Source organism: Ascaphus truei, chromosome 3, assembly GCF_040206685.1.
Source record: "Ascaphus truei isolate aAscTru1 chromosome 3, aAscTru1.hap1, whole genome shotgun sequence".
Classification (NCBI taxonomy): Eukaryota; Metazoa; Chordata; class Amphibia; order Anura; family Ascaphidae; genus Ascaphus; species Ascaphus truei.
In genome coordinates this window covers 61,229,009-61,256,952 of record NC_134485.1, presented here as the reverse complement: position 1 = coordinate 61,256,952, position 27,944 = coordinate 61,229,009, and the positions used below count along the sequence as shown (strand labels likewise).

Here is a 27,944-nt window from a genome sequence, read left to right as displayed (position 1 = left end):
CAAGCTAAATAACATTAAAAAAAATCAGTGCTCCCAAAACTCAGTCTTGGAAAGTCACCAACCAGATAGGTTTCATAAGTATTCTATGTGATGCCCGGAAAACCTGGCCCATTGATGACTTTTCAGGACTGTACCTGGGGAGCCCTGTTCTAAATGATCTTGCTCTCAATCTGGATTGTCTCTTTATTACATGCAGAAGTTTGCTCTGCTGCCCCATACACAGAGAGTGAATCATGTTATCAGTGAAATAATCCTGATTAAGGCAAGAGGGTAGATGCCAAAAATTCCCTCAGTGTAAACAGTGCATGAAAAGAAAACACCTTTAATCACACTATTTGTTATTAAAAAGTCAAAAGTAATTATCCAAAAGTTATTTTTTATAAATATTTTTTAAAAAAACCTAGTCATTGCAATACATTTTGCTCACCCTACATGATAAGGATTTAACGAAGTTTCCAGGCTATAAAACTGGAGTAAGATTTGTGAAAGGAAAGAAGATCACTGCTTCAAATAGGATTCTTCTTTTGGAAAATATCTGGTGCTCATTTTGGTGCAGTGTTATACCTGGGAACTTTAAACCTGCAGTTCAAGCTGCCGTTTAAAAAATAAAAATTCCAATTCAATATGTGCATCAATAGAATCTGCACACTGACCAGTAATTAGCTGAGTTGCAGATTGATCCGTTCTCCTGTAATCGAATGCTTGCTCGGGTTATTTAATATTGTTCTTGCACAGCATTGTGGGCAATGTAGTCCAGTAACATTATGTCAAAAGAAAAAAGAGCATTACGCATTTACATCTAACAGTAATATTATGTGACTGGCCAGTTGCTAGATACAATTGGTGCACTGCTAGAGAGAGGGCGGAGCTCAAGATCCAGAGCCTATCAGAAGGGGAAGGGGCTGTCACTTTGGAAATGCTTCATATATTAGAAACATTACAAATGTCTTTAAAACATTTTTTTTAAATGCTAGAAGTTTTTTCTCATAGTACAGAACTGATTTATTAAAAAAAAACAAAAAAACACACATGTAGGATATTGCTTGAATTGCTGCTTTAATCCCTTAATACTGTATATTTAGCTGGGTACAAGCTATGCCTTTTTTTTTTTTTACCACAATTAGCGTTCTGTATATTAACTTGATTGTTGTATGTTGCCAATGTGTACACTAAACAGAAATAACTTTTATTAAACTAATCAAATTGCAATTCCGCACTGTTATTTAACCTGCATGCAAACTAAGCAGTTAATTCTATAAAGTGCAAATCAACCCCTAAAAGAGTGTTTCCCAACCAGGGTGCCATGATACCTTGGCGTGTCGCGATCCTCTGCCATGGGTGCTACGGCCCCCGGGGAAACATTCTGCCAGCTTTGTGTGGGGTGAGGGAAGAGATGAGGGCTTTGTGTGTGTTGTGTTGAGTGCTTTGTGTGTAAGGAGGGAAGGAAGGTGTATGCTGTGAGCAAGAGAAGGGGCGTGTATTGTGTGTGTGAGGTGAGAGGGTGTGTAGTTTGCATAAGAAGAAGTGTGAATGGGAGAAAGTGTTGTGTGTGTGTGTGTGTGTGTGTGTGTGTGTGTGTGTGTGTGTGTGTGTGTGTGTGTGTGTGTGTGTGTGTGTGTGTGTGTGTGTGTGTGTGTGTGTGTGTGTGTGTGTGTGCAGGGATGAGTGGTCTATATGTGTGTCAGATGATGGGAAAGTTGCGTGGGTGTGAGTGTGTTGAGTATGAGAGAAGGTGTTGTGTATAATGTGTAGTGTGTGATTGAGAAAGGGGATGAGTGTGCTATGTGTGAAGGGGCGGTGGGAAGTGTGTTGAGGAATAGGGTGAATATGAAGTGTGTGTATGAAGGGCATGAATGTGGGGTGTGTAAGAATACGGTGAGTGTGGTTGGTTTGAGCAAAAAGGGGTGAGTGAGGCCTGATGAGCAGGGATGTCCCAAGGTGGAAAAAAATTCCTCAATGTGTGCTCCTGCTCAAAAAAGGTTGAGAACCACTGCCCTAAGTAGTAATAACTGGTTATATTCCAAATGTACTGTACATTGGATCAAATGCAATATCCTTTTTCCTTTCATGTGAAGTAAATTTACACCAGCTAGACATATTTGCAATTAAATCTATTAAGAATGCAGAATGAACATGTTATATGAAATATTAGCAATCTCTCATTTTAATTTCACAGTATATATGGGATGACAGTGAAAATAACTTGTTTAGGTCATCAATTGCATACGCCATGTCAAAGTATTTTGCCAAAGTGAAGAAGCAGGAAGTTGCATTTAGGTAAGTAGCTTTCAATGTTAGCTAATGAACATATTTTTGGAGCCCATATTGTTGCTACAGTATAACAACCACTAGTTAAAGCTACAGAATTGGAGAGGGGGGTAAGGCACTATTACTAATGCGACACAATTATATCAGATCAAACGAATAGAAACGGGTATAATATTCTCAACCAGGTCTTACTTTGCACACGATGGGACTTATTTATCGCAGTCATGGAAAATGTTGACAATACTGGTGTTATACAGCACCGGGTTTCTAAAAAGAAAATCCCTATGGCTGGGAGTTTTGTTTCTGATAAAGCTGCTGCTGCTGCTACTTTTTGCACTACCCCTTCTTACTGCAGTTTCCTCGTGACTAAGGGATCTATGTATCAAAACCATTTTGTAGTAATATTTACACAAAGAGCATCAATTTACAGAGCCAACAATGTGCACTGAAACGTGCTAAACATTTCACGAATACTTATCAATTTCAACAAAAATATCCTCCAGATTTTAGCAAAAATTAGAGCGAGTCATGTTTTCTATTCACAATTTGTGGTTCATATTTTTGTGTTCATCCTGTATTTTTTTTATTTTTTTTGCCAGCTGTAAAAGTCCAAAATTTCTAACAAATGCAAAATTCCTAACAAATGCATCGCTATTTAATTCATGACGTTTTTTTGCAATACTATACCTATTTTATTTGTAGAACACTGAAACTGTATCTTTGTGGCATGAAGACAATATTCCTGTACGTAATTCCATCATTACTTACTCTAACCATTTTTGCAGGCGGTATATGACTATGCCTGTGCCACTTTTACATTTTTTTTTAGTTAATACAGTATCTGTTCTGAGACATCCCCCAGAGCTGAACCATGGCCCCAAGAATTCTGGGAAAACCCAATTTCCTGACATATAGGCACGTGTATAACACAACGGCCCATATTTACTACGCGGTGCTATTCTGTAAGACAATTTCTGGTGCCGGAACGAGTCTTATCATATAACTTTTCTTAGTAAATATGGCAAATATGGTCAACAGGATCAACTTTGCTTCCTCTGCAATAAAAATCCTGAACATCATTGGCAGATAACATCATGGCAGCCACACTGACTTCAAAAAAGAAAAAAAATTGGCAAACTTAACCAGTAACATGTCAGGAATTGAGGGTGAGCTCATCAAACCACTGAAATTCAACTTTGGGTACTGAAAAAAAAAACATTCAGTTTAATGTGCAATGTATTTAGTATGTACTGTAGTATCTCATCTCTGACAAACAAAAAAGGCTTCTATGTATCAGCATATTTCTGCAATTCTGCAAAAAGACAAATAAATACATAACATTATAATATATTCATCAATAAACTCTTCCTGTTCCTATATATAATTAAAAAAAAAATGCACAAAGATTCAATTGCAACAAAAATGAGAACAATATAAATTGACGAACTGATGATGAAGATGCAAGTGGAACAAATTGAGCACGACACAGATGTAGACAGACTAGGCTGTGGCCAGGGTGAACGAGGGTGCGCTAGCGCTCGAGCTCAGCGCTCATTTTGCTTGGGAGATTTGTGGCCAGCCACTTGCGCGCTCTGGGGTGCGTGTCGGGGGGATGTCACGGAGCTGGTTCGCCCTCATTGGGTGAACAGTGTCACGGTTGTGCTCGCCACAAACCAGGGTCGGACCACGTGGCTGAGGTGGGGTTATATAAGCACCGACCTTAGACCGCGTAGGCTGATCCGGAATGCGAAATCCATAGTCAAACGAGCCAGGGTCGGGACTGGAGAGACCAGCGTAGTAGTGGACGACAGGATAGGAGACATCAGGGTAAACGTTATCCAAGCGGAGTTTCGGCAACAGGAAGTCAACTAGGTCCCGCTTCAGCGTAATAGCTGCAAGGCGGGAGCGGGTTCTGCGCGAGTGGCGACCATGGCCCATGGTACCGGTCTGAGGAAGGAGAATGCTGACCGGAGTGGGCACACCGCCAGGCAGCACTGGTAAACCAATGCTTCAGCGCAGGAGTCCAGAACTGGCCTCTGCGAAAAGAGAGAGCAGCAGACCTCAGGACTCAGAAGGCAGGCTTCTGCTATGGGAAAGGCAGCAGGCCACTGGCAATGTGGGGCTGAATGATATGCTGGGAAACCAATGCTTCAGCACATTGACCAGGACAGGAACCAGGAACTAGGAACATGAACTAGAAACATGAACTAGGAATACGGAAACAGGAACAAGGCGGCCAAACAGGTAGCTTGTGGCAAACACAGTAAACATCCAAGCAGGATTATGCTTGGCAGAGAAGCATTGTGGGGAATGCAGTATTTAAAGGTCAGCGAACCAATAGCAGAAGGGGCGTGTGACAGCATTGCTCTAATGACTGATCCCAGGCTAGGGCTGCAGTTATAGCTAGCTCAGCTGCTGTAGATACCAGAGGGAGTGTTCCAGGACTGCACAGTTCTGCAAGGCAAGGTAAACAGTAAACTGAGGTGTGGATTCCTTACAAACAGCTCACGTGACGCTCCAGCGTCACCAAGCAGCTGAGCGCCATGCGCTCACGGGCATGTGCACGAGCGCACTCAAGCTGGACAAACACATATTGTAGCAATGTGTTTGATCGTGCTGATCACGAGCACGCGCGTCCGCCCAGCATCACCCTGGCCGCAGCCTAACTCTTCTCGGTGTCGCAGTCAAACAAGCAAAAGTTGGTGGTGCCCAGGACAGTGTCTGCAGCGATGGAGCTGTGGGGGGTCCATGCTTTTGAATGTGTACTCACATCCAGACCCAGAAAAAAGACTTTTACAGTGTCTGGATGGGTGTAACACCAAGTTTAGGTAGGACCTAACATAACATCCTCACGTTAACCTTAACACAATTTTGTGGACATGCGCTGTTATTGTAATGCCTCATTTGCATATAATTTGAATCTCATTACCACACAAACGGCCATTATAGTTAACACAATGCTCTTTAAGGAGGAAAACATGATGTAACATTATGTTATTGGCTTTTGTAGCTATACAGTAAAGCTTTTTCTAACTTCAGGTTAGCGTTGCTGTGTGGATCTGGACCTAGAAGAGCTGTAACTGGGATATATATTAGTTATATATTAGGTTTACTAATTTCTAAGGCATTGTTCTTACCACTAACCACATGCAGCACTTCATCATCTGAGATCTGACTCCACAAGAATTTTTCATGACTAACAGATGTTAGTCACTTGAGAAAGACCTCAGAGAAGGTTGAAACGTTGTGCTGAATTTTGATAATAATTTTTTCTAGAAATCCGTAGTGCCTTGGATCCTTTCATGCCTTAGTCTAGAATTTTTGACAGAATTTCCCTGACCCAGGAGCACCGGTGATCAACCGCAAGTATTTTGCTTCTTTTACTGTGTAGGTGTGCAGCACTGTTAATCATTTTGTCATTACTTCCTGGTTGAACATTTTGTAAATAAATAAATTAACCTATTGCTTTCTCTTTCTAGTAAAAAATGAAATAGTACAATTTTAAGGAATTAAATCATGTTATCATTATTTTTCTACCTTGTTCCTCCCTCTATTTTTAACATGCAATGTTTTTTTTCCACAGTGCCGAAAATGTGATTTTGTTCAATGAAACCGCCAGAATCTCCTTCTTTTTCCATGTTGTCATGCCAAACACTTCCTTTTCCGTTATCGTACCAAAATCCGAAGTGGAAGATGCAGTTAGGTAAAGTAAATTAGTCTTTAAGCTTATTTATAATGGGAAAGTATTGATGAATATATCAGAGTAAAGTACATAGCACATTAAGAAAATTCATAAAACCCATAACAAATTCTATTTCCATTCCATTTGTTATGAAAAATAACATTACTCAGTTATAAAGTATGTAATTATTTCCTTTTACTTTTATGCCAAAATTAATGTTGCCCTTCAAAGGCATAAAAACAGAATGCGTAGCAGCTAAGCACATTGTATTACATTCCTTGAACACAGGGGCTGTGTATGTATGTATGTATATATACAGTGTTCGACAAACCTATACATTTGCTCGCCCAGGGCGAGTGGATTTAACCCCCGGCCAAGTAAATATTGGCCCAAGCAGCACACGTTTGGTACTAGGTGGCGAGTAGATTTTTTTGTGTGGCGAGTAGATTTTTTGGTGATTTGTCAACCACTATATATATATATATATATATATATATATATACACGTATGTGTTTGGAGGGGGACCCCTTTCTTCTCACCATCAAGGGACTTTGCACTTTGCTTTTTACTGACGGCATTTTGGTGATGTATCATGAACTATGCTCTATGATGCTACATGCTTAATATCTGGATTGATCTCTATTGTGCTTCAATTTTCAGTTTGCCACAGTACTGTAAGGAATCGGGGGCCACGTCCCATGCGACGTGACCCCTCCTTACCCACTACCAGCACTGCAGCTGCCGTTGCCTCTGCCCCCCATCGCTACCCTTGCCGCCGTGCAGCACTTACTGCTAGTCACACCGCGGCCGTCAGCTTGGGTTCTCGCGCTTGTGTTACAGAATGCGCATCTATCCCTGGCACTTGTAACACGCGCGCCATGCCTGCCTCCGCCCCCGCTCAGCCCGGGAGCTCTTGCCACGCCACCTGCACTCTCAGCTGAGCCCTGTTACTCCCAGCCTCTCAGGAGCTGCTCCTCGTCACGCCCCCGTCCGGATTGGTGGATACCACTTTTATACCCTGCTCTGTCACTTCCTTCTTGCTCTGCATAGCTCCTTGCTTTCTGTGTAGCCTGGAAACTGTGTCGTGCTCCTGTTTGTCTTTACCCCGACAGATTTGAACCGGCTTGTCTGACTTCCCCCTCTGGCTCTTGACTTCGGCTTACCATCATGAAGAAAGACGGATCCCTGAGACCATGCATTGATTACCGAGGGCTCAATCTCAAAAAATCGGTACCCCCTTCCGCTGATCTCCGAACTTTTTGATAGGCTTCAAGGGGCAAAAAAAATGTCTAAGCTAGACCTCCGAGGAGCCTACAATCTTGTTCGCATCTGAGATGGCGGTGAATGGAAGACTGCCTTCAATACCAGAAGCGGCCACTACGAGTATCTTGTAATGCCTTTCGGCTTATGCAATGCCCCTGCTGTTTTTCAGGATTTTATGAATGATGTCTTCCGTGATGTCCTCAACTCTTTCGTAATCGTCTATCTGGACAATATCCTCATTTTTTCTAAAAATCTTCAAGATCATGTCCAGCATACCAGGCTCGTTCTCGCTTGCCTTCGTGTCAATAATCTCTAAGCTAAGCTTGAGAAATGTCTTTTTAATCAAGCCTCTACTGCCTTCTTAGGCTATATAATTTCAGATAAAGGATTTTCAATGGACCCAGAAAAACTTAAGGCTGTTTTGGATTGGCCTCAGCCAAACTCTCTCAAAGCCATCCAGCGTTTTTTGGGCTTCTCCAATAACTATAGAAAATTCATCCGAAAATGTTCTACCACTGTGGATCCCATTACTGCCCTTACCAAGAAGGGAGCTGACCCGTCTGTATGGCCTCCGCAGGCCGTCTCGACCTTTGAAACCCTGAAACAAGCTTTTGTCTCGGCACCCATTCTGCGACGTCCCAATGTTAGTCTTCCTTTTACTTTAGAAGTTGATGCGTATGATTGTGGTGCAGGCGCCATCCTGTCCCAGAGATTCTTCCCTCAAGATAAGCTCCATCCATGCGGTATTTTTTCAAAGAAGTTCTCTCCCGCTGAAAAGAACTATGATGTTGGCAATAGAGAGCTCTTGGCTATCAAGATGGCCTTACAGGAATGGCGACATCTCCTGGAAGGCTCCCGCGAACCTATTTCTATATTGACCGATCATAAAAATCTTCTTTAAATCGAAAATGCACGTCGTCTGGGGTCTCGTCAAGCCCGTTGGGCACTATTTTTCTCAAGATTTAATTATACTCTGTGTTATATTCCCGGTTCTAAAAACACAAAAGCTGATGCCTTGTCCAGACAATTTTCTCCTGAGGAAAGATCGAAGAAACCCCTGAAACTATCGTACCCTCTAAGTTTATAATTTCCGCCAACTCATTTGATATTCTCGAAAAAATCGTTGAAGCTCAAACACAAATTCCGAGTGGTCTAGAAGTACCGGAAGGAACTCTTTATGCCGCACCCAGGTTCCATCAAAAGATACTAGAATGGGGCCACTCCGTCCGTACAGGCAATCTCGGCTTCAAAAGAACTTTGGATCTTATCGAGTGTACTTTTTGGTGGCCCAATATGGCAAAGATGGTTCATGAATTTACTAGTGCTTGTCCAGTATGCGCACAAAACAAGACTCTTCATCAAAGACCCTCAGGCTTGCTCATGCCCTTACCAGTACCTGAACGTATATGGTCACATATTTAAATGGATTTCATTGTGGATCTACCCCCTTCCAGAGGGATGAATACCATTTTGGTCATCGTTGACCGTTTTTCAAAACAGGCCCACTTTGTTCCACTCAAAGGACTTTCCTCCTCACCCACCCTAGCTGATATCTTCACCAAGGAGGTGTTTCGCATCCATGGGATACCTACATCCATAGTCTCGGACCGAGGCACGCAATTTATATCGAAATTTTGGTGGGCTTTCTCCAAGAGGCTTGGCATGGCGCTATCCTTCTCGTCAGGCTATCACCCCCAGACTAATGGGCAAACAGAAAGACTAAATCAAACGCTGGAACAATACCTACGGTGTTTTGTTTCTGACTCCCAGGATAATTGGGTTGACCTGCTACCTTGGGCAGAATTTGCAACCAATTCACTTCGTAATGAATCCACGCACGAAACCCCGTACTTCGTGAATTATGGTTTCCAATCTCAAACATTCCGATAGGAGTGCCGGCGGCTGATGAACGGGTAACTACTTTTCAGGAGTCATGGATCAAGATCCAGTCCGTGCTTCTAAGCGCCGCTCAGAAATTCAAGTCTCAGGCAGACCACCGTCGTCAACAGGCCCCTAATTACAAGCCAGGGGACCGAGTTTGGCTTACGTCCAAGAACATCAAGTTGAAGTCTCCGACCCCGAAATTGGCACCCCGATTATTAGGGCCTTTTCTGATCCAGGAACAAATCAATCCTGTGGCAATTCGTCTGCAACTTCCGTCTTCCATGAGGATTACAAACGTATTTCACGTTTCCTTGCTCAAGCCATTTGTTCAGAGCAAACGGTTCCCTGCTAAGACCCATAAACCCAAATTAATCACGGTCCAAGGACACCCTGAATTCGAAATCCAGACAATCAAGGATTCTCACGTATCCAGAGGAAAGATACAATTCCTTGTTCACTGGAAGGGTTATGGCCCAGAAGAACGCTCTTGGGTACCCAAGGAGGACATCCATGCTCCAGTTCTCTTGGATTGCTTCCATAAGAAATTCACACAGAAGCCTTGGATGGATCGTCCGGAGGTCGATCCTGAAGGGGGGGTACTGTAAGGAATCGTGGACCACGTCCCCTGCGACGTGACCCATCCTTTTCCCACTACCAGTACTGCAGCTGCCGCTGCCTCTGCCCCCATCGCTACCCTTGCCGCCGCACGGCACTTACTGCTACTCACCCCGCGCCACCATCTTGGATTCTCGCGCCGGTGTTACAGAGCGCGCATCTATCCCTGGCACTTGTAACACGCGCGCCATGCCTGCCTCCGCCCCCCGCTCAGCCTGGGAGTTCTTGCCACGCCCCCAGCACTCTCAGCTGAGCCCTGTTACTCCCAGCCTCTCAGGAGCTGCTCCTCGTCACGCCCCCGTCCGGATTGGTGGATACCACTTTAAATACCTTGCTCTGTCACTTCCTCCTTGCTCTGCATAGCTCCTTGCTTTCTGTGAAGCCTGGAAACTGTGTTGTGCTCCTGTTTGTCTTTACCCCTACAGATTTGAACCGGCTTGTCTGACTTCCCCCTCTGGCTCTCGACTTCGGCTTACCCATGTCATGATCGGGGTATGAGGGGTTAATGGGATCTGTATATATGTTGATCTGCGCCCCCCTGCTTCAGCAGAATTGCCCAGGTCTGAGATGTATTTCCCCAGCAGTCTGTGTTATATTACTATGTGTGTATAAATCATGTCAGGAGGGAAAGTGTTAACCATATTGTGTATATGTTGATCTGCATCCCCCTGCTTCAGTAGAATTAATTGCTATGTTATGTATTAACATGGAGAGAGGGAGAAATGGTATTGTATTGTATTCCTGACAATGGATAAAGTGAAAAAAGTATATCTTTCATTGTATACATGCTATAACGGTGATATTTGGACACAAGTTAAATCCCACCTATAGCAGGTGGCCCAGGGATTGTTAACCCCTTCTTACCAATAGAAAGTATGATTTCCCCATGTAATAATTTATGCCATATTTGCATTCAGAAAGGCAGTGTGAGTTATATGAGTCCTCTGATGTGTTAATGAGGCCATATGCTGATCAAAGGAGGCTACTTGAAAGGCTTTGTTGTGGAGAAGTTCCTCAGAGGTGAGAAAAAAGCCTGTACATCCGGGGAAGTGACTCGCCTCATTGCCTATGCAGCCAGCTCTCACAGATGGATACTAACCATTGTGACCTGTCAAATGTAACACCCTACATGAAAGACCCCTGCCCAATAAGCATTTTTGCTAGACAGGATGGCAACGAAGGCATCAGGTCATAGTTTTTTATAAATGGGCTGGCCAAGTAGCTACAGGGGAGGGGTGTATTACTGAGGGGCTGGGTATACCCAGCTTCTCGCGTTACCTGGCAACCGGTGGTTGGGACAAGATAATTGTTCACCAATAACTGAACTGCCATGTTAGGAATGGGTGGCCTGCATCCATATAGTTGCTTGCAGCCCTTATTCCTGTGCTTGTCGTGCTTGTTGTGGCCAATAACAACTAAGGAGCTGCTATTCGGCTGAATATCTCCTTGTCCAACCCCAGTAAGTGTGAATATTTCTGTAATGTTATTTGCTTGATGTATTGTCTGTTCTGCTCATAGGAAATAAACTCATTCAGTTTACTATATCCTAGTCTTGTTCAATCTGGCCCGGTTATTAGATATATTGTCTGTTCTCTCGTGACAAGCATATATATTAAATTGGTGGCAGCGTGGTGGGATACAGATTGAACCTGTGTTTGCAGTTTAATGCGAGACTCTGCAACACAGTGGTAGCCGTGTAGACTGCGAGCTCCTATGACTAGTGATATCAGACAAATATGTTTTGCAAGATATAACAAGAAATATTACACTGTTTCCCTTTACTCACCCTTGAGCCCTTCATCTCATCATGCGTGATCGGGCTGAGCATTACCATGCCTGGACCAGAATCCAGGTAGTGGAGCGATGTGATGCTTATGGACTGCCAGTGGGACACAAGAACAAAGCACATTTTGAGCTGGATATATTGGCTCACGAAGCCTGGATGACCCCACAATTAGTGAAGGGGGACCATCTGAAAATTGGTGGCTTGACATCAGTGGAGGCAGAGAGACAGGCTGTTACAATTGTTGGACTTGTCATCCCTGAGCTCCTAGCTTTCCTGGCTGTATTGGGAGAGGGAGCTACGCACGCAGAATGTCTCCAGCTGCTGACCCTGGTGAGGGCCACTCCAGCACATCGAATCCAGATATTGGACCGGCTGGTGGGAAAAGCCTCCCACCCCCCTCTTGTTACAGAGGAGTTCAAGCAGGAGAGGCTGGCAGAGGAGTGTGTAACCACCAGAGCCTTGGTGAGCAACGCAGCAGTCCCTAGAGAAGCAGCCATTCCGGCTAGGGGGGACCAGTCTGCACCTCAGTGGACTCCCAAACATAGGGCAGCAACACGCCCTATACTGGGGAGTTCAGGCATGAGATAAGGTGCCATCATTGCCACAAGGTGGGCCACATCCGGCCACATTGCCCGGACCGTGAGCGGTCTGGGGGACCCCATCAGGGGCAACGTTCACAAGCTTCTAAGGGGTCAGGTGCCAGTGCCTGGCTGACGCCCACAGAGAATGCAAGCCCAGCCGTGGAAACAACCCCCAGAGGGACGTCCCATGGAGAACCTGCCCTTGTCTCCCCTGTGCCAGCCACAGTGAGCAGAGGATGTCCAAGAGTATCTGTCAAGATGCAGCCTGCTGATGTCCTGATAGGTAAGTAGTGTTTTGGTGCATCACCATAAATAGCTCATTATTATTGTAATAATTCCATATTCCATAATGGATCCAGGTTCAAGGACATAGAGTATAATCCATAACATCCCAGGGTGAGAAACTAGAGGCCTGGTGGTCCCCACGCGGGTACCCCAAAATAGGTCTCCTAATAATAGTGTACTACACCCTGGGGAAATAACTCTGGAGGGTAATAGTATAATGGGCCGAGGCCCTTTACCTTCCTTGGTGGTGTCCTTGATTGGTGGATCCGTTCCAGCGTGCAGTCCTCTCAGGGTAAACACAAACAGCAAGGATGTAGAGGAGCACAGCAGCGTTTCTCTGCAGCATACCAGCTAGCGGATCGCCAAAAAATGAGGGTAACTCCAAACAGGGATGAGTATAAAAAAGTGATTTAATGGTCAGTACAAAAAACAAACAATGGTAGGAACGCACCTACGCGTTTCGTCCGTAAAGGACTTTCTCAAGGTGTCTTGAGAAAGTCCTTTACGGACGAAACGCGTAGGTGCGTTCCTACCATTGTTTGTTTTTTGTACTGACCATTAAATCACTTTTTTAATACTCATCCCTGTTTGGAGTTACCCTCATTTTTTGGCGATCCGCTAGCTGGTATGCTGCAGAGAAACGCTGCTGTGCTCCTCTACATCCTTGCTGCTGATGTCCTGAGCAGGCACCCATGGAGGGTTACCTTTGGTGACCAGCAAGCAGGGAGCTTGCCAGATTTGGGTGCTGCTGTTATTCTGGTGCAAAACAAAAAGTGAATCCCTGCTCTTTTCCCTTAGGGATAGCAATCAATGGGGAATATATATATATATATATATATATATATATATATATATATATATATATATATATATATATATATATATATATATATATATATATATACATACATACATACATACATACATACATACATACATACATACATACACATACATACATACACATACATACATACATACATATATATATATATATGTATGGTGTAAATACCTATAAGAAAAAAGGAGACTTTTGGTATACATCCTTTGATCAAATAATGCCAAGCCTGCTAACCACGTCAAGGTAAGTCTCAATAGCAGGTTATTCTGGTGCAGCCAGAAGATTTGCTCCCGGGTAGTGGGGTGCAAAGAACCATGCCTGATGGAGGGCTGCGTTCATTCCAGGGTGCCCAGATCATTTTGGATGGGGTGCCAATCATGGCATGAGGGAGGTGGGGGTTTTGTACAGGGTAACTGCTGAGGTGCGCCTTAGCAATAACTTGGAGCCTGGGATCTGTGTGGTTGCTGCGGAATTGCCTGCTGTTGTGATGATTCCTAAGAGCCTGTCATCAGGAATCACAGCAGAATCAAACCCTGTCCCCCTGCATTTGGGACCAACGGTTCCAGTGGCCTCTGCGGAGACCAGAAAGGTACGCCAGACAAAGTCGCAGACTGATACTGACTTATTGTTCCCTTTACCTGCCCCTGTTCCCTCTGACTTAGAGACTAAAGGTGGGGGGATAGTGTTAGGAGCAGACTTTAGGGGTGCGGTGTGAGCTGACCCCAGCTTAGAAGATATGGGACTGCGGGCATCCGCGTCTTGGGAAAGTGAGGGGTCAGGCCACTGGTTGTGGCACCGCGAGCTCTGGATGAGGGAGCCAGAATCTACCAGGTTAGACAGAGTCCGGACAGGTAGAGGAGAGCTAGTGGTAGCCGGGGAGGTGAGGCAGCAGTTAGAGCAGTTAGCCTTCCCCATTGCCCTGGCTGAGCATCAGGGGGTTTATTGGACTAGAGCCCAGATGTTGCAGCCTTGCTCTGAGCTGGAGGCATCAAGGGCGGTAGCAGAGTTCTGCCAACCCAGTGAGGCCTGCCAGCCAGGAGGTAAGGTTGGTGCTTCTGCACAGATACCCCTGAGTTTGTCCCTGGTAATGGGGAAACCTCTGCATGGGGTTGGGCAGGCACAGTTAGTCACCTTGGCTAGGATGGCATTGCCTAGGGGGGGGCTGAGTGAGCTAGTGGAAGCCGGGGAGGCGAGGCAGCAGTTAGTGCAGGTAGCCTTCCCCATTCCACTGGCGGGGCATCAGGGGGTCTCTTGGACTAGAGCCCAGCTGTTGCAGTCTAGCTCTGAGCTGAGGGCATCATGGGCAGAAGCAGAGTTCTGCCACCTCAGTGATGCCTGTTGGCCAGTGGGTAATGCGGGTGCTGTGTACTGGTATCCCTGGTCTCGTTCCTGGTGATGGGGAAGCTGGGTCAGGAAGAGGTGTATGCACAGGTAGTTCCCTTGGCTAGGTTAGAATTGCCTAGGGGGGGGGGGGCTGAGTGAGGTAGGGCTGTGGGTAGATAGGCAGCCAGGAGCAGAAGCCGGGGCTAGGGTAGAACAGCATATTGTTCTGTTCTCAGATCATCCAGAGGTATCTGCAGAAGGAGAGGGCAGCATAGTGAAGGAGATGTTGAGGTATGTAGGGATAAACCTGCAGGACGGAGCTGGCTGCAGTCAGCCCAAGGATTTACAGGCAGCCACAGGGCAAGTGAAGAGGGGGTCCCTACTAGCTAGGATTGTGACGCCTTTTTTGACGGACTTGACTCAGGGGTGATGGTCTGTGCTGCCTGTCTGGTTTCTTGCCTGGGGAGGGCTCTCCCAAACCCTGAAGCTGGCCCTGGCCAGTGAACCCCCTGGGGTGTACGTGAAGTGCACCCTAGTGCATAGAGTAGTGGCTTATGCCACCTGGGGAAATGCCACCCTGCCGAGGTGGGGCTGGCCTCTAGAAGACTCAGACTTTACCATCCACCTAAAGAGGAGCAGAGGGCATAGCCCTGTTAATGGCGTTGCGCGGCAAAAGAACCCCTCTGACTGTGAATCCTCTAAAGCTGCCATGGCCTAGGCTGAGGTATCTGGCCTAGTGGCACCGTTTACTATATCCTAGTCTTGTTCAATCTGGCCTGGTTATTAGATATATTGTCTGTTCTCTCATGACAACCCATCACGATTCTTACCTCTCAGACCCTCGGACACGGAAACGGATTTGACTACGGAACTCTCTATACCCCTGGACTCGGCAAGTACAACGACTATTCTAAATCTTAACCCAAGCCTGGCCACGCTACAACCACATCCCGGATCCGCTCCCTCTGCTGTCGGTGTGTATATTCAGCATCCCACCTCAGTACAGGGGACCGGTCTGGTCTGCGGGCTGCACAGCGTGACATGTACTTTATGGATTTAGTTAGATTTGTCACACCTCTAGCTTTGACTACCAGTATTCAGTATCTGCAGCACTGTTTTACTGTGTGTACTGTATGGTTGTAGCTGTTTGCCAATCTGGTATTACACTCTATCATCTGTACTTCATATATTCCTGGTTGCCATTTTCTACTAATTGGTAGTTACCTTATACTACTTTTTATTGTTGCATTATCAACTACCTATTAGTGCATTTTTGAGATTACATTACTGATTAGTTCATTCACCATTAATGTTTCTGTCTCCCTGGTGATTAGAGGAGTTTATTTGGAGCACCCCCTCCGTTTTAACATTTCTCCCCTTTTTTTAACTTATATCATAAATTCTTTATATTCTTTTGGTATACCCGTGTGCTTGTGTTTGGATACTTTTTTCTGGTGTGTATATATATATATATATATATATATATATATATATAAAGCAGAAAATAGCTGTGTTTGTCCAGTTGCGATAGTGCAGAATAAATGAGTACTTCAGTATTAGGTGATACCTTTTTTATTGGACTAAAAATTTCTGTCATAAGACAAGCTTTCGAGAGTTCTCCTCTCTTCTTCAGGTCAAGCAGTACTGATATACACAGGAATCTATGGCTAAAACAGTGTAGAGAGAAAAAAAAACAGATATGTACTGTAGATAAGGTAGGGTGTTAAAAGTGTTTGAAGCCAGGGGAGGGTGACAAGGAAAGGTGTGGAGTGGGAGGGGGAGGGAAGCTGTGGGGGAACGGGGGAGAGAACGTGTGGATAAGAATAGAGGCAAGCAGGATAATTACAAACAATTTTGATGGGGTGTGAGAAAAACCCATGTCCGCATTAAGTCCTTTGGTTTTGGTGTCAAAGAGTCTTATGATTCTGAGTTCAAATGTTTTCCGTTCTTGGGTGCGTTTAAACATTCCATTAAGGATTTTGATTTTTAAATCATTTATGGAATGATCTGGCTGTGAGAAATGATGTCTCACAGGTGAGCAGTATCTTCCTTCTTCGTGATGGAGTGAAGAGGGAGACCGGATCAGCGGGTAAACTATGACCCTTCTACACGCAACCGCCAAGTCCCACAAAAGGGTGCATATTCATTCTGCCTTGTAGTTTTTGTCTGGTTTCCCCAATGTAGCAACCTTTGTCACATTTGTTGCACTGAATCATATACACTATATTCCTGGATGTGCAACTGTATGATCCTTTAACATTGAGTGTTCCATGGTTGTGACTGGCTGTGGGATCTTGGCATATATGTTTGCAGAGTTTGCAGCGTTTGTTGTTGCACGGTTTTGTGCCATTATCAGTGTCTTTAAGTTCGTTGTGAAATTTTCTGCCGACTAATTTCTGTTTGAGGTTTGTGGAATATGCACAGACACTCCATACTCCATCACGAAGAAGGAAGATACTGCTCACCTGTGGGACATCCTTTCTCACAGCCAGATCATTCCATAAATGATTTAAAAATCAAAATCCTCAATGGAATGTTTAAACGCACCCAAGAACGGAAAACATTTGAACTCAGAATCATAAGACTCTTTGACACCAAAACCAAAGGACTTAATGTGGACAGGGGTTTTCTCACACCATATCAAAATTGTTTGTAATTATCCTGCTTGTCTCTATTCTTATCCACACATTCTCTCCCCCGTTTCCCCACAGCATCCCTCCCCCTCCACACCTTTCTTTGTCACCCTCCCCTGGCTTCAAAAACTTTTAATACCCTACCTTATCTACAGTACATATCTGGGTTTTTTTTTCTCTACACTGTTTTAGCCATAGATTCTTGTATATATCAGTATTGCTTGACCTGAAGAAGAGAGGAGAACTCTCGAAAGCTTGTCCTATGACAGAAATTGTTAGTCCAATAAAAAAACTATCACCTAATACTGAGAATTCATTTATTCTCTATATATATATATATATATATATATATATATATATATATATATATATATATATATATATCAAATGTCTGATTACTTTTGCAAACTATCAAATGTCTGTTTAATTTTGCAAACTACTGCAGAAAAAATAAACTGAAGTCATTCTTTTGTAACTTATATCCCTTTCATGACACCTACACCTTTACAACAGAAATATCACAGAGGACAAAGACTACAGATAATACCAGATTTAAGGTTAATAGATTTTGCTCCATGTTAATATACAAAAGAATAACAATAGTAGCCGTTTGGGTTATATTTACAAAATGATGCTACATCTTTAGGCACTATATATCCTGTTCATTTCTATGGCCTATAAGATGCCTGGCACCGTAGCACTGTTTACAATCTTTAGCACTTCAGAAGAGACGTTTACTAATTAAATATTTTTTTGTGTGCTTTGCGAACAGAGAATCACGAGGTCGAATCAACAACGCTTTTCAATTGGATGATTACACTCTGGAGTTTATAGGTATTCCGGTTACATTGTCACCACCTGCTGAACAGCCAATCACAATCTGGCTAGTGGTTTTTGGGGTTGTGGCTGGCATAATAGTAATTGCTTTGGTTGTTCTACTCGTCCTTGGGCAAAAAGACAAGAAAAAGTAAGTATTTTTTACATCTATATATTGTAACATATTGATGGCTTTTATTGTTCACATCACTTTCTGAAACGCAGATACCTGTACATTGTGTCTTGACCTTCACTTTCCTCTTCTCACAGAGAGATAATATTATTTGTAGGCCAGTATAGAGGAAAGGACAGTGGAGTGATGGTGATGGGAAAAGGAGAGAGAAAAGGAGAAAGCATATATTAGCTTTGTTTAGATAATGAGGAATACAAAATATGCTTCATTTGCTTATAAAAAGGAAATCTCATTTGCAATTACTATACAAGAGTATGACATAACATTCAATAGAGTACTTGATTAATAGGCCTAGCTGAATCAATAATAAAGCATTGCAGCAAGATTCCACTCCAAATGTTACTTGTAGCCAATATAATATACAAGTAAATAAGATACAAGTAACATTTGTAGTAATCTAATAATGGACATAAGTAACATTTGCAGTGATTCAATAATGGACACAAGTAACATTTAAAGTAATTTAATAATGGACACAAGCAACATTTGTAGTAATCTAATAATGGACACAAGTAACATTTGTAGTGATTCAATAATGGACACAAGTAACATTTGTAGTAATTTAATAATGGACACAAGTAACATTTGTTGTAATCTAATAATGGACATGTAACAGGGTGAATATAAAACACCAGCCCTATGCCTGGCAGACCTATGTTTAGGTCTGCAGTGCAGCAGTGACCGGGTTAAAATCCAGCTAGGAAAAGGTATTGTTAATTAGTCAGGTCCCAGATGCCTTGTTAAGGGCTTTAAAAACCCAGACTGCACACACATGCAGGGCTGTCTGAGCCAGTGAGAGACTGGAACGCTGGAGGGAAACTACTTGCTGTAAAGGTCTGTCTTTTCCTACTGTATACAATTGCTGTTTGCAATATAAAGACTTTGACTTTGAAAAGCCCTGTTGGGAAAAGGGAAAAGCTCTGCTCAGGACTTATCATTCTATTTGTTTATGTTTGCTGAAAAGAAGCTGTATTATTTTTGTATGCCATAATTTTGAATCTAAATAAACCAGCAAATTCAGAAACCCACATGTGGTTGCATTGTCCCTTCAATATATGGTGTATGAAGTGGGATTTTGAACAGTCCTTGCATCCAATGGGCTACACAAAAAAGGAGCATTTTTTAAAAGGGTTTCTGTACGAGCAGGCCAAACAGCAGGCAGAGCGGGATGAAAAACAAGCAAAGCAAAACCAACTACTATTTCAGCAGTAAACCCAGCTCCTAATCCAGGATGAGCAGATAGCCAGGCTGCTGGCCAATTCCCATGTGTCTGCCAGTCCAGAACCAACCCCCAGTCCTCCTGAGGAAAATTAGTTTGAACGAGGATCCAGAGGCTTTTATATTGACGTTTGAAAGGGTTGCAGAGGCCCAGGGCAGGTCTTCGGATTGCTAAGCAACCACTTTGGCCCTGCTCCTCATAGGAGAAGCCCAGGCCTCATATCAGGGTCTACCAGCGGATCAGGCTATTGACTATATACAAGTTAAAGCAGCTATACTGGATCACTTAGGTCTGACCCCAGAGACCTACCGGCAGCAATTCCAAAACCTGAAGTACAACTCTAAGATGAGGCCCCGGGTCCTAGCTAAGCGATTACTGGACTTGTGTTCTTGATGGATACAACCTGAGCAGCACACTAAGGAGACGATTCTCAAACAATTTGTTTTGGAACAATTCCTACAAGTAATAACCCCTCCCGCACGCTCTTGGGTAACGCACCATGCTGCTAAAAACCTAACTTTGGCTGTCCAGCTCGTTGAAAACTTGCTTGGGGCTGAGGATCAGGAGAGTGTCCTTGGCCCGACGGTTTCGACTCCACCGGCGCTGGCAAATGCCCAAAGAGGGAGACCGGATCAGCGGGTAAACTACGACCCTTCCACACACAACCGCCAAGTCCCACAAAGGAGCAGTCGTTCCAGCAACGGAGAGGTCCAAACGCCGGTCCCCGCCGAGACCCACATCTACTTCCCGATGTCGGCTCATCGCCAAATGAGAGAGACTTCAGAAAACATCGCTCGCAGGACCCATCCGACTCCTGGTCTCCAGTATCCGGTCCAGATGAGCAGTATCCACGTTAACCTCCAGTGAAAGATATCTCGCCATGTTCTACCTGTGGGGAACAAGGCCATCGTCAGATGAATTGTTCCTTCAGCAGGACCGTTGCCTCTGCCTTCTCCAGAGAAAGCTGCAAGCCCTGGCTACTTCCAGTCCTGATTGGGGGTAAAACCGCCTGTGAATTCAGGCTCTGGGAAAACATTGGTCTTCCAGGAACTGTTACCAGCTGACGTGATTTCCTATGACTCCCCATGGAGCATAGAGTGTATACATGGCGATGCAAAATCGTATTCCGACAGCTAAAATCCTGCTACAGGTAAAAGGTCAGGAGGCCAGGCTCGAAGTAGGGGTTGCTCCTTGGCTCCCTGTCCCAGTTTTGCTCGGCTGAGACTGGCCATTTTTTTCAAACCTATCTAGAGGACCCTCATTGTGTGGTACAAGAGAACCCTGGTAAACTGTTCCTCTTCTCGGAAGATCTATCCCCAGTAGACACCGGGTTCCGAAGACTCGGAGGCAAAGACACTGTGACAAACAGGACTGGTTGCAGAAATCTGGGACTCAAAGTGGCCATACTAATAGGCAGAAATCACAGGTAATGACTGGGGTTTGCCAGAAGGAGGGAGAGATATAGCTTTGGTAAATCCCCAGGCCCCATCTCCCAGATTTCCACCAGAGGCAGACGGAAGACCCAGTCCTTGACAGACAATATGAGAAAGGGGTAAAAATTGGAGACCAGATATTGAATGCACAAGTGGGAATGGTGTTCCCTCATTTGGAATTGTCAAATTATATTCTGTATTGGGTGAACAGGCAGACATAAATAGGGGAGGTCACCAGACAAATCTTGGTTCCCAATGTTTTTGTTCAAACTGTCTTCACCCTAGCCCATACTGTCCCTTGGGGTGGTCACCTTGGTAGAGATAAAACCCTGAACATATTATGTTCTGGTTATATTAGACAGGGATGCATAATGATATTGCTAAATTACGTGCAGCATGTCCTGAACGCCAGCTAACCCGCCCTCTTGGTTCCTCTACCCTTGGTCTCAGTTCCCTTTGAGAGGATTGGAGTAGGCTTGGTAGGACCTATAGAGCCTTCTCCAAAAGGACACAGGTTTATTCTGGCAATAGTTGACTATGCAACAAGATATCCTGAGGATTTCCCCCTGCGGACACCAACTGCGAAGCAAGTAGCCAACAAATTGTTGGAGCTGTTCTCATGGGTTGGACTTTCCCAGGTTATGTTAACAGACCAAGGTACAAATGTTATGGCTAAACTGATGCAGGATGTCTTAAAATTACTAGAGGTCAAGTCAGTTTGGACATCGGTCTACCATTCACAGACTGACGGATTGGTGGAAACATTTAACCGAACTCTAAAAGGAATGTTGAGAAAGTTTATAGATTCGGAAAAGAGAGCCTGGGATGAGCTTCTCCCTTCTCTGCTGTTTGCAGTGTGGTATATTTCCCAGGCCTCCATGGGATTCTCTCAATTTGATCTACTGTATGGCCGCCAACCCCGGGGTGTCCTAGACCTCCTAAAGGAGTCATGGGAGGAACAGCGGTCCCCTTCTAAGAATACCCTGCAATATGTATTGAACCTTAGGAAGCGCCTAGATGTGGTCAGCCATTTTGCTAGGGAGAATCTTAAATCAGCCCCAAATAGTCAGGAGAGACATTACAACCAAAATGCTCGCATGTGAGCATTTCATCCGAGGGATCAGGTGATCTTATTATTACCCATTTGTGAGAGCAAACTCCTAGCAAAGTGGCAAGGCCCATTTAAAGTACTCCGCTGCACAGGTGATGTGGATTATGAGATCTCGCAACCAAGGTCCTGGAAGGGTAAACAAATTGACCATGTGAACTTGCTAAAACCCTGGAAGGTGCAGAGGTCTCTGTTCGTCCACCCAGTAGAAGAGGAAACGGACCTGGTCCTCAGCCCCCACAGGGGAACACCTTTGGTGACGATCAAAACCCTACGGGTAGCCAGTTGTCCTCTTAACAAAAAGGGGACAGTTAGAAATATTTAAACAATATAATTATATTTTTTCTGATTTACATGGGCAAACAAATTTAGTTTCACATGGGATAGAAACAGCATCTGGGATACAAGTACATTCTCGTCCTTACAGGTTGCCTGAAAGCCGTAAGGCTCTAGAAGAGAAAGAGGTACAAGACATGCTAAATTTGGGCATGATCGAGGAATCATGCAGTGAGTGGTGTTGTCCTATAGTTACGGTACCTAAACCAGATGGGAAGGTAAGATTTTGTGTGGACCTCCGAAAGGTCAATGCAGTATCCGATTCCAAGGGTAGACGAGTTAATTGACACGCTTGGTACAGCGGTGTATATATCCACGCTGGACCTAAGAAAAGGATACTGGCAAATACCTTTAGAGGAGAAGTCCAAATGCAAAACCGCCTTTGCCACTCTGATGGGTTTATACCAGTTTGTGACAATGCCATTTGGACTGCATGGAGCCCCGGTCATGTTCCAGAGACTCATGGATAAAGTGTTGAGACCTCATAGGGCTTATGCCACAGCCTACCTAGATGACATTGTCATTTATAATAAACACTGGCGGGCCCATCTAAATAGGCTGAAAGCGGTCCTCGGGTCTCTTAGGCTAGGGTCCCGCTGCTTCCGGCGATCTGCGTACCACTCACCAGCTCCCCCCTTCTCCCTAGTTGTCCCCAGTCCCTCCTCGCGTCCTGGCTCACTTTGCACTGTGACGCCTCAGCCAGCAGGGGCTACAACAGAATTGTGTTCCTGAGCGGCGACGCATCACATGGTGCGCCAGGGAGCCACTCAAGAGGAGAGGTCGCCGGCAGGGGGGTGGAGGACCCCAATCAACAGTTGCAGGAATTCTGTGACCTGGTTTGGAATTCTCATTCAGCTCGGTGCAGTTGACACACAGGGGAAACAGCAGGACTGACCCCAATGTGCAATAAGGTCAGCAAAACACTATTGCTGGGTAAAATACTCAGTTGGTAACACAAAATACAAAACAGCTGCCTATATTATGTGCTAGTGTTTTCCAACTTGCACGGACATGGGTTCGGTAAAGCTTGGCCTGTTTCTGCACACACAGATACATTGCTCGAGGAATGGGGAGATGCAGGGTGCCATAAACCCAGTAAATATAATACAAAGAATCATAACCAAGTTTGAGGAAAGCAACACACACGACCTCTGTCATGGCCACGCCCACCCGCCCCATGTTGGCTACGGCCCCCGTGCCTGAGAACTCTGCATGCAGACTGCAGTCTAGCACTATGCACGTGCCACCAGGATGACAGGCGCATGTGCAGCAGCCTCCAGCGGGACCTTAGCCTAAGAGAGGCAGGGCTCACAGCCAACCCTAAGAAATGTGCCTTAGGTAAGGTGGAAACCAAATACTTAGGTTATGCAGTGGGAGGTGGAAAAGTAAGGCCACTAGCCGACAAGGTCGCTGCACTGAAAGATGTTCCAAACCCCCGAACAAAAACACAGGTACGCGCTCTGTTGGGTTTAACAGGGTACTATTGGCGGTTCATCCCTAACTACACTGAAGTCGCAGCACCACTATCAGACCTCACAAAAAAGTGTGCCCCTTCACAAGTTATATGGTCTAGGGAGTACCAGAGAGCCTTTAAGGAGGTAAAAGTTTCTATCAGAGGGTTCCGTCCTTAGAACCCCGGGCTTTAATAGCCCTTTTATTGTGCATACCGATGCATCAGAGATAGGGCTTGGGGCAGTGCCGTCACAACAGTTTGAGGGGGCAGAACATCCAATCCTTTTTCTGTGTAGGAAATTGTTCCAGAGGGACAAAAACTACTCAAAGATTGAGAAGGAGTGCCTCGCAGTAAAGTGGGCAATTGAGGCCTTGGGGCATTACCTGGCAGCAGTCCATTTTACCTTGGTGACAGACCATGCTCCATTAAAGTGGTTAAATTCAATGAAAGACTCAAATTCTAGGTTGACCAGGTGGTATATTACCCTTCAACCCTTATCGTTTGAGATTCGGCACAGACCAGGAAAATAAAACGTGAATGCTGATTTCTTCTCTAGAGAAGGGGTGGATGGTTGGCTTCAGCCATACTTGGCCCCAACCACACACTAACAGGGGAGGAATGTAAGAGGGTGAATATAAAACACCAGCCCTATGCCTAGCAAACCTATGTTTAGGTCTGCAGTGCAGCAGTGTCCGGGTTAAAATTCAGCTGGGAAAAGGTATTGTTAATTAGTCAGGTCCCAGCTGCCTTGTTAAGGGGCTTTAAAAACCCAGACTGCACACACATGCAGGGCTGTCTGAACCAGTGAGACACACTGCAACTTTGGGGGAAAACTGCTTGCTGTAAAGGTCTGTCTTTCCTATACAATAGCTGTTTGCTATATAAAAAATTAGGACTTTGAACAGCCCTTGTTTATATTTGCTGAAAAGAAGCTATATTATTTTTGTATGTCATAATTTTGAGGCTAAATAAACCAGCCAATTCAGAACACACGTGTGGTTGCATTGTCCCTGCAACATGACACAAGTAACATTTGTAGTGATCCATTAATGGACACAAGAAACATTTGTAGTGATCCAATAATGGACACAAGTAACATTTGTAGTGATCCAATAATGGACACAAGTAACATTTGTAGTGATCCAATAATGGACACAAGTAACATTTGTAGTGATCCAATAATGGACACGAGTAATATTTGTAGTGATCCTGTGCCCAGGACATACTTGAAAACGAGAGGTAACTCTCAATGTATTATATGTATCAATGGTAAAATATTTTATAAATAAATAATGGATACAAGTAATATTTATAGTGAGATATTTTTACATGTAGTAGAATCAACAGCAAATGCATACTAAAAATAAGTAAGTGCCTTGATTGACATTTGTTTTGAATGCAAGCATTTACTGATGGGCACAATTGTCAAGTCCAATATGAAGTTGCTTGATTGTTAGTTAAGATGCTCTCTTCCTCCTAACCCCAAGAGGCAGGTAAAGTAATGTAATTGTGATGTCATTACCAATTGAATAGCAGAGTAGATAACATTGCTCCTGAAAGGGGAACTTCTCCTTACTCCTTGCTTTATAAACAGTGTATTTTATGAATAACTGTGAAGTGCTTTGAGTCCATGGGGAGAAAAGCATTATTTAAATAAAGCTGTTATTATTTATTATTATTTTGTACCTAAGAAGAATGTGTCGTAAACATAAATTAAAATACAGTGGCTTCGAATCACCTCTCACTTAGTGACATTATTAGACTTCAAAATCTTTATGTAAAATAAGCAACTTTGAAGCCTACATTAAAAACAGCTGTGGGGTGGAACAAGGTAGAATAAATAGCAAAAAAAAAAGTCGGCTTTGGGCCTTTTAAAATAAAAAAATAGAACATAAAATTAAAAACAGCTAGAAAAAATTATTAAAATGTTAATAACCTGCATTAAAGGGCTTTACATTAAGCTGACTTTCAAGAATATTTTAGGGGAGAAACTTAAAGGGAAACTTTTGGTTACAACACGTCACATAGAACTTCCTGATGCAGATAAAGAATGGTACCATGTTAGCCCATACAGTGGCCAAAAAAAAAAAGTACAGCATGGTAGACTTGATACCTTTTTAATGGCTCATCACTGTTCTTTTCGCATTAGCATGGATGCACTATGTCCAGTTTCCCACACTCTGAACTCCTTTGCCCCTCTGGTTCTACAGAATGTAGCATTTCTTTCCTCAATAGCCCATGTAAAGGAGCAGAGACAAGTGGCGCACATTGTCAGGTGGCTGAATGATGCTATAGCCTATACCCAAATGCCACTATTTGCCAACTTAGCTCTGACCCATGTCACCAAAGGCATGCATGTGTGTATGTGTGTGCGTGCACACTCACACACACACTCACACACACACACTCACACACACACAATGAGGAAGCTCTGCTGTGCAGGACCGAAATTTTGGTGTTCTTGTTAGACTTAATTATACTCTCTTTGTTCCATTCATTACCATGTGCTGTATCATCATTTCTCCATGCCTTGTGAGCGTGCGTAAAATGTTCGGGTGACAAATGTTTTTCTAGTTTAAAATGAAAAGAAAATGTAATGTATTATATATAACCCTAATGTATGTTTGTTTGTTTGTTGTGCACTGTAGGAAAAGAAAAGCTGTCAAAGAAGAAAACTTACAGCAAACAACCTATGATAAAATTTCCGATCTTCAGCCGGCTTTACACAAGACTCAGGGAAAAACCAATACAGCATTTAATGAGGAAAAGGAGTTCCAGACGACGTTTTAACAAATAGACAAGGAATCCATCAATTAAGGGTTCTGCAAACATTAAAAAGCTTCCTTATATTGCTCCTAGTTTGTTCATAAAGCTTGTGTCAGGAGACAACTTCAAATAATAGATGCAGTAAAACAGTTCCTAATGGTGTTGGAAGAAGACGGCTCCTGTCGACTGACCATGAAGCTACTGTATAGTATACCCACAACCATTCATATGTATCAAAAGCTCCTAGAGCTTCAGTGTCTGACACAGTGTTTAAACTACAGCAGATACTGTATCAAGATCGCAGAGGTAGACATGCAAACAACCCCAGAAAATCCTTATGTTCATTAATTAACAAATACAAGCATTAGAATAAGAGAAAACTACTGTATTATTAGTCTGACTAATACTTCCACATACATTTGTGGGTTCCAGTATATGATGCTTGTTGGCAACTCATTATCTATTTGCTTCATCCTTATGTATTATGCTTTATCCATTAGTCAAACATTACTTGCACTTTAATAGATTTCAGTTTGAACTGTGAATATGACTAGCCTAACGCTTTCATATTTCTAATGATAAAATTATGAGTACAGTGTAATAAATTAAAACTCCATCAGTTTTGTTTCAGCTGCACAAATAACACTAGTATTAAGGTCAAAGAATATCTTGAAGTTTCCTCCAAACATTTTATAAGACAAAGTTCTAGTCGCTGTATTAGTTCTAATCCTGGAGAAATGTAGGTTTGTTGTAGGCTACCTTTAAGGGGATTAACATCTTTGTACACTGTTTCTATGAACAGCTCTCATGTTGGTCCCCTAATAGGTAACACAACCTACCAAGGAAGTAAGTGACAAACAGGGCAGCGGTTTTCTTTTGCAAAGTATCCCTTTGACCTATGCTATAAATTATATATTTACACACATGGTTTAGGCCCCTCCTGTAAGTAATGGGGCTCATACATATGCATTAGCAACCTAAGTACTGGTGCTTTTGGTAATGGTGTGTTTTTGCATTTAAATTAATAGTGCTAATATTTAACAATAATAATATTCAGTGATCTCTAAGGAACACTTTAATTTCTAAATTATTTTGTCAGCATGAATAAAGTGTCTGCCAATCAATACTTGTTCTATTTACTTCTGCTTTTTCACATTGAACCAGTCTTATTTTCCTTAAACACTATAACAATATACTGTAATAACTAAAAGTGGGCATTTTCCCTTGTGTTTTATTTTTTTGTTGTTTTGTAAAGTATAAAATCCTAAACGCTGTTAGGAAACTAACTGGTGTAGCTTGAAAGATGGTACAAACTTTTTAAATATATCAAATATTAAATAAAATAAGAGTACCACTTGGTCATCTTAAAAATGATTCTACCTTGTCTAGCAGGCCCCGGTATATAACACTGCTCCAACTGTGTGTACCAGAAATCTGAAAGCTTAGTCCTATGGGGGAG

The 27,944-nt window shown here is 43.5% G+C and overlaps 1 protein-coding gene across 1 annotated transcript in view; it reads left to right on the top strand.

Annotated features, from left to right (window-relative positions):
* The window catches only part of ACE2 (angiotensin converting enzyme 2), a 71,960-nt gene extending 44,351 nt beyond the window's left edge, over positions 1 to 27,609 (top strand). The window contains exons 15-18 of the mRNA XM_075594116.1: positions 2,177 to 2,277; positions 5,852 to 5,971; positions 17,934 to 18,128; positions 26,368 to 27,609. Coding sequence (XP_075450231.1) covers positions 2,177 to 2,277; positions 5,852 to 5,971; positions 17,934 to 18,128; positions 26,368 to 26,509 — 558 coding nt within the window. The 3' untranslated portion in view covers positions 26,510 to 27,609. The remainder of the gene's footprint in view (positions 1 to 2,176; positions 2,278 to 5,851; positions 5,972 to 17,933; positions 18,129 to 26,367) is intronic.
* Positions 27,610 to 27,944: the final 335 nt, after the last annotated feature.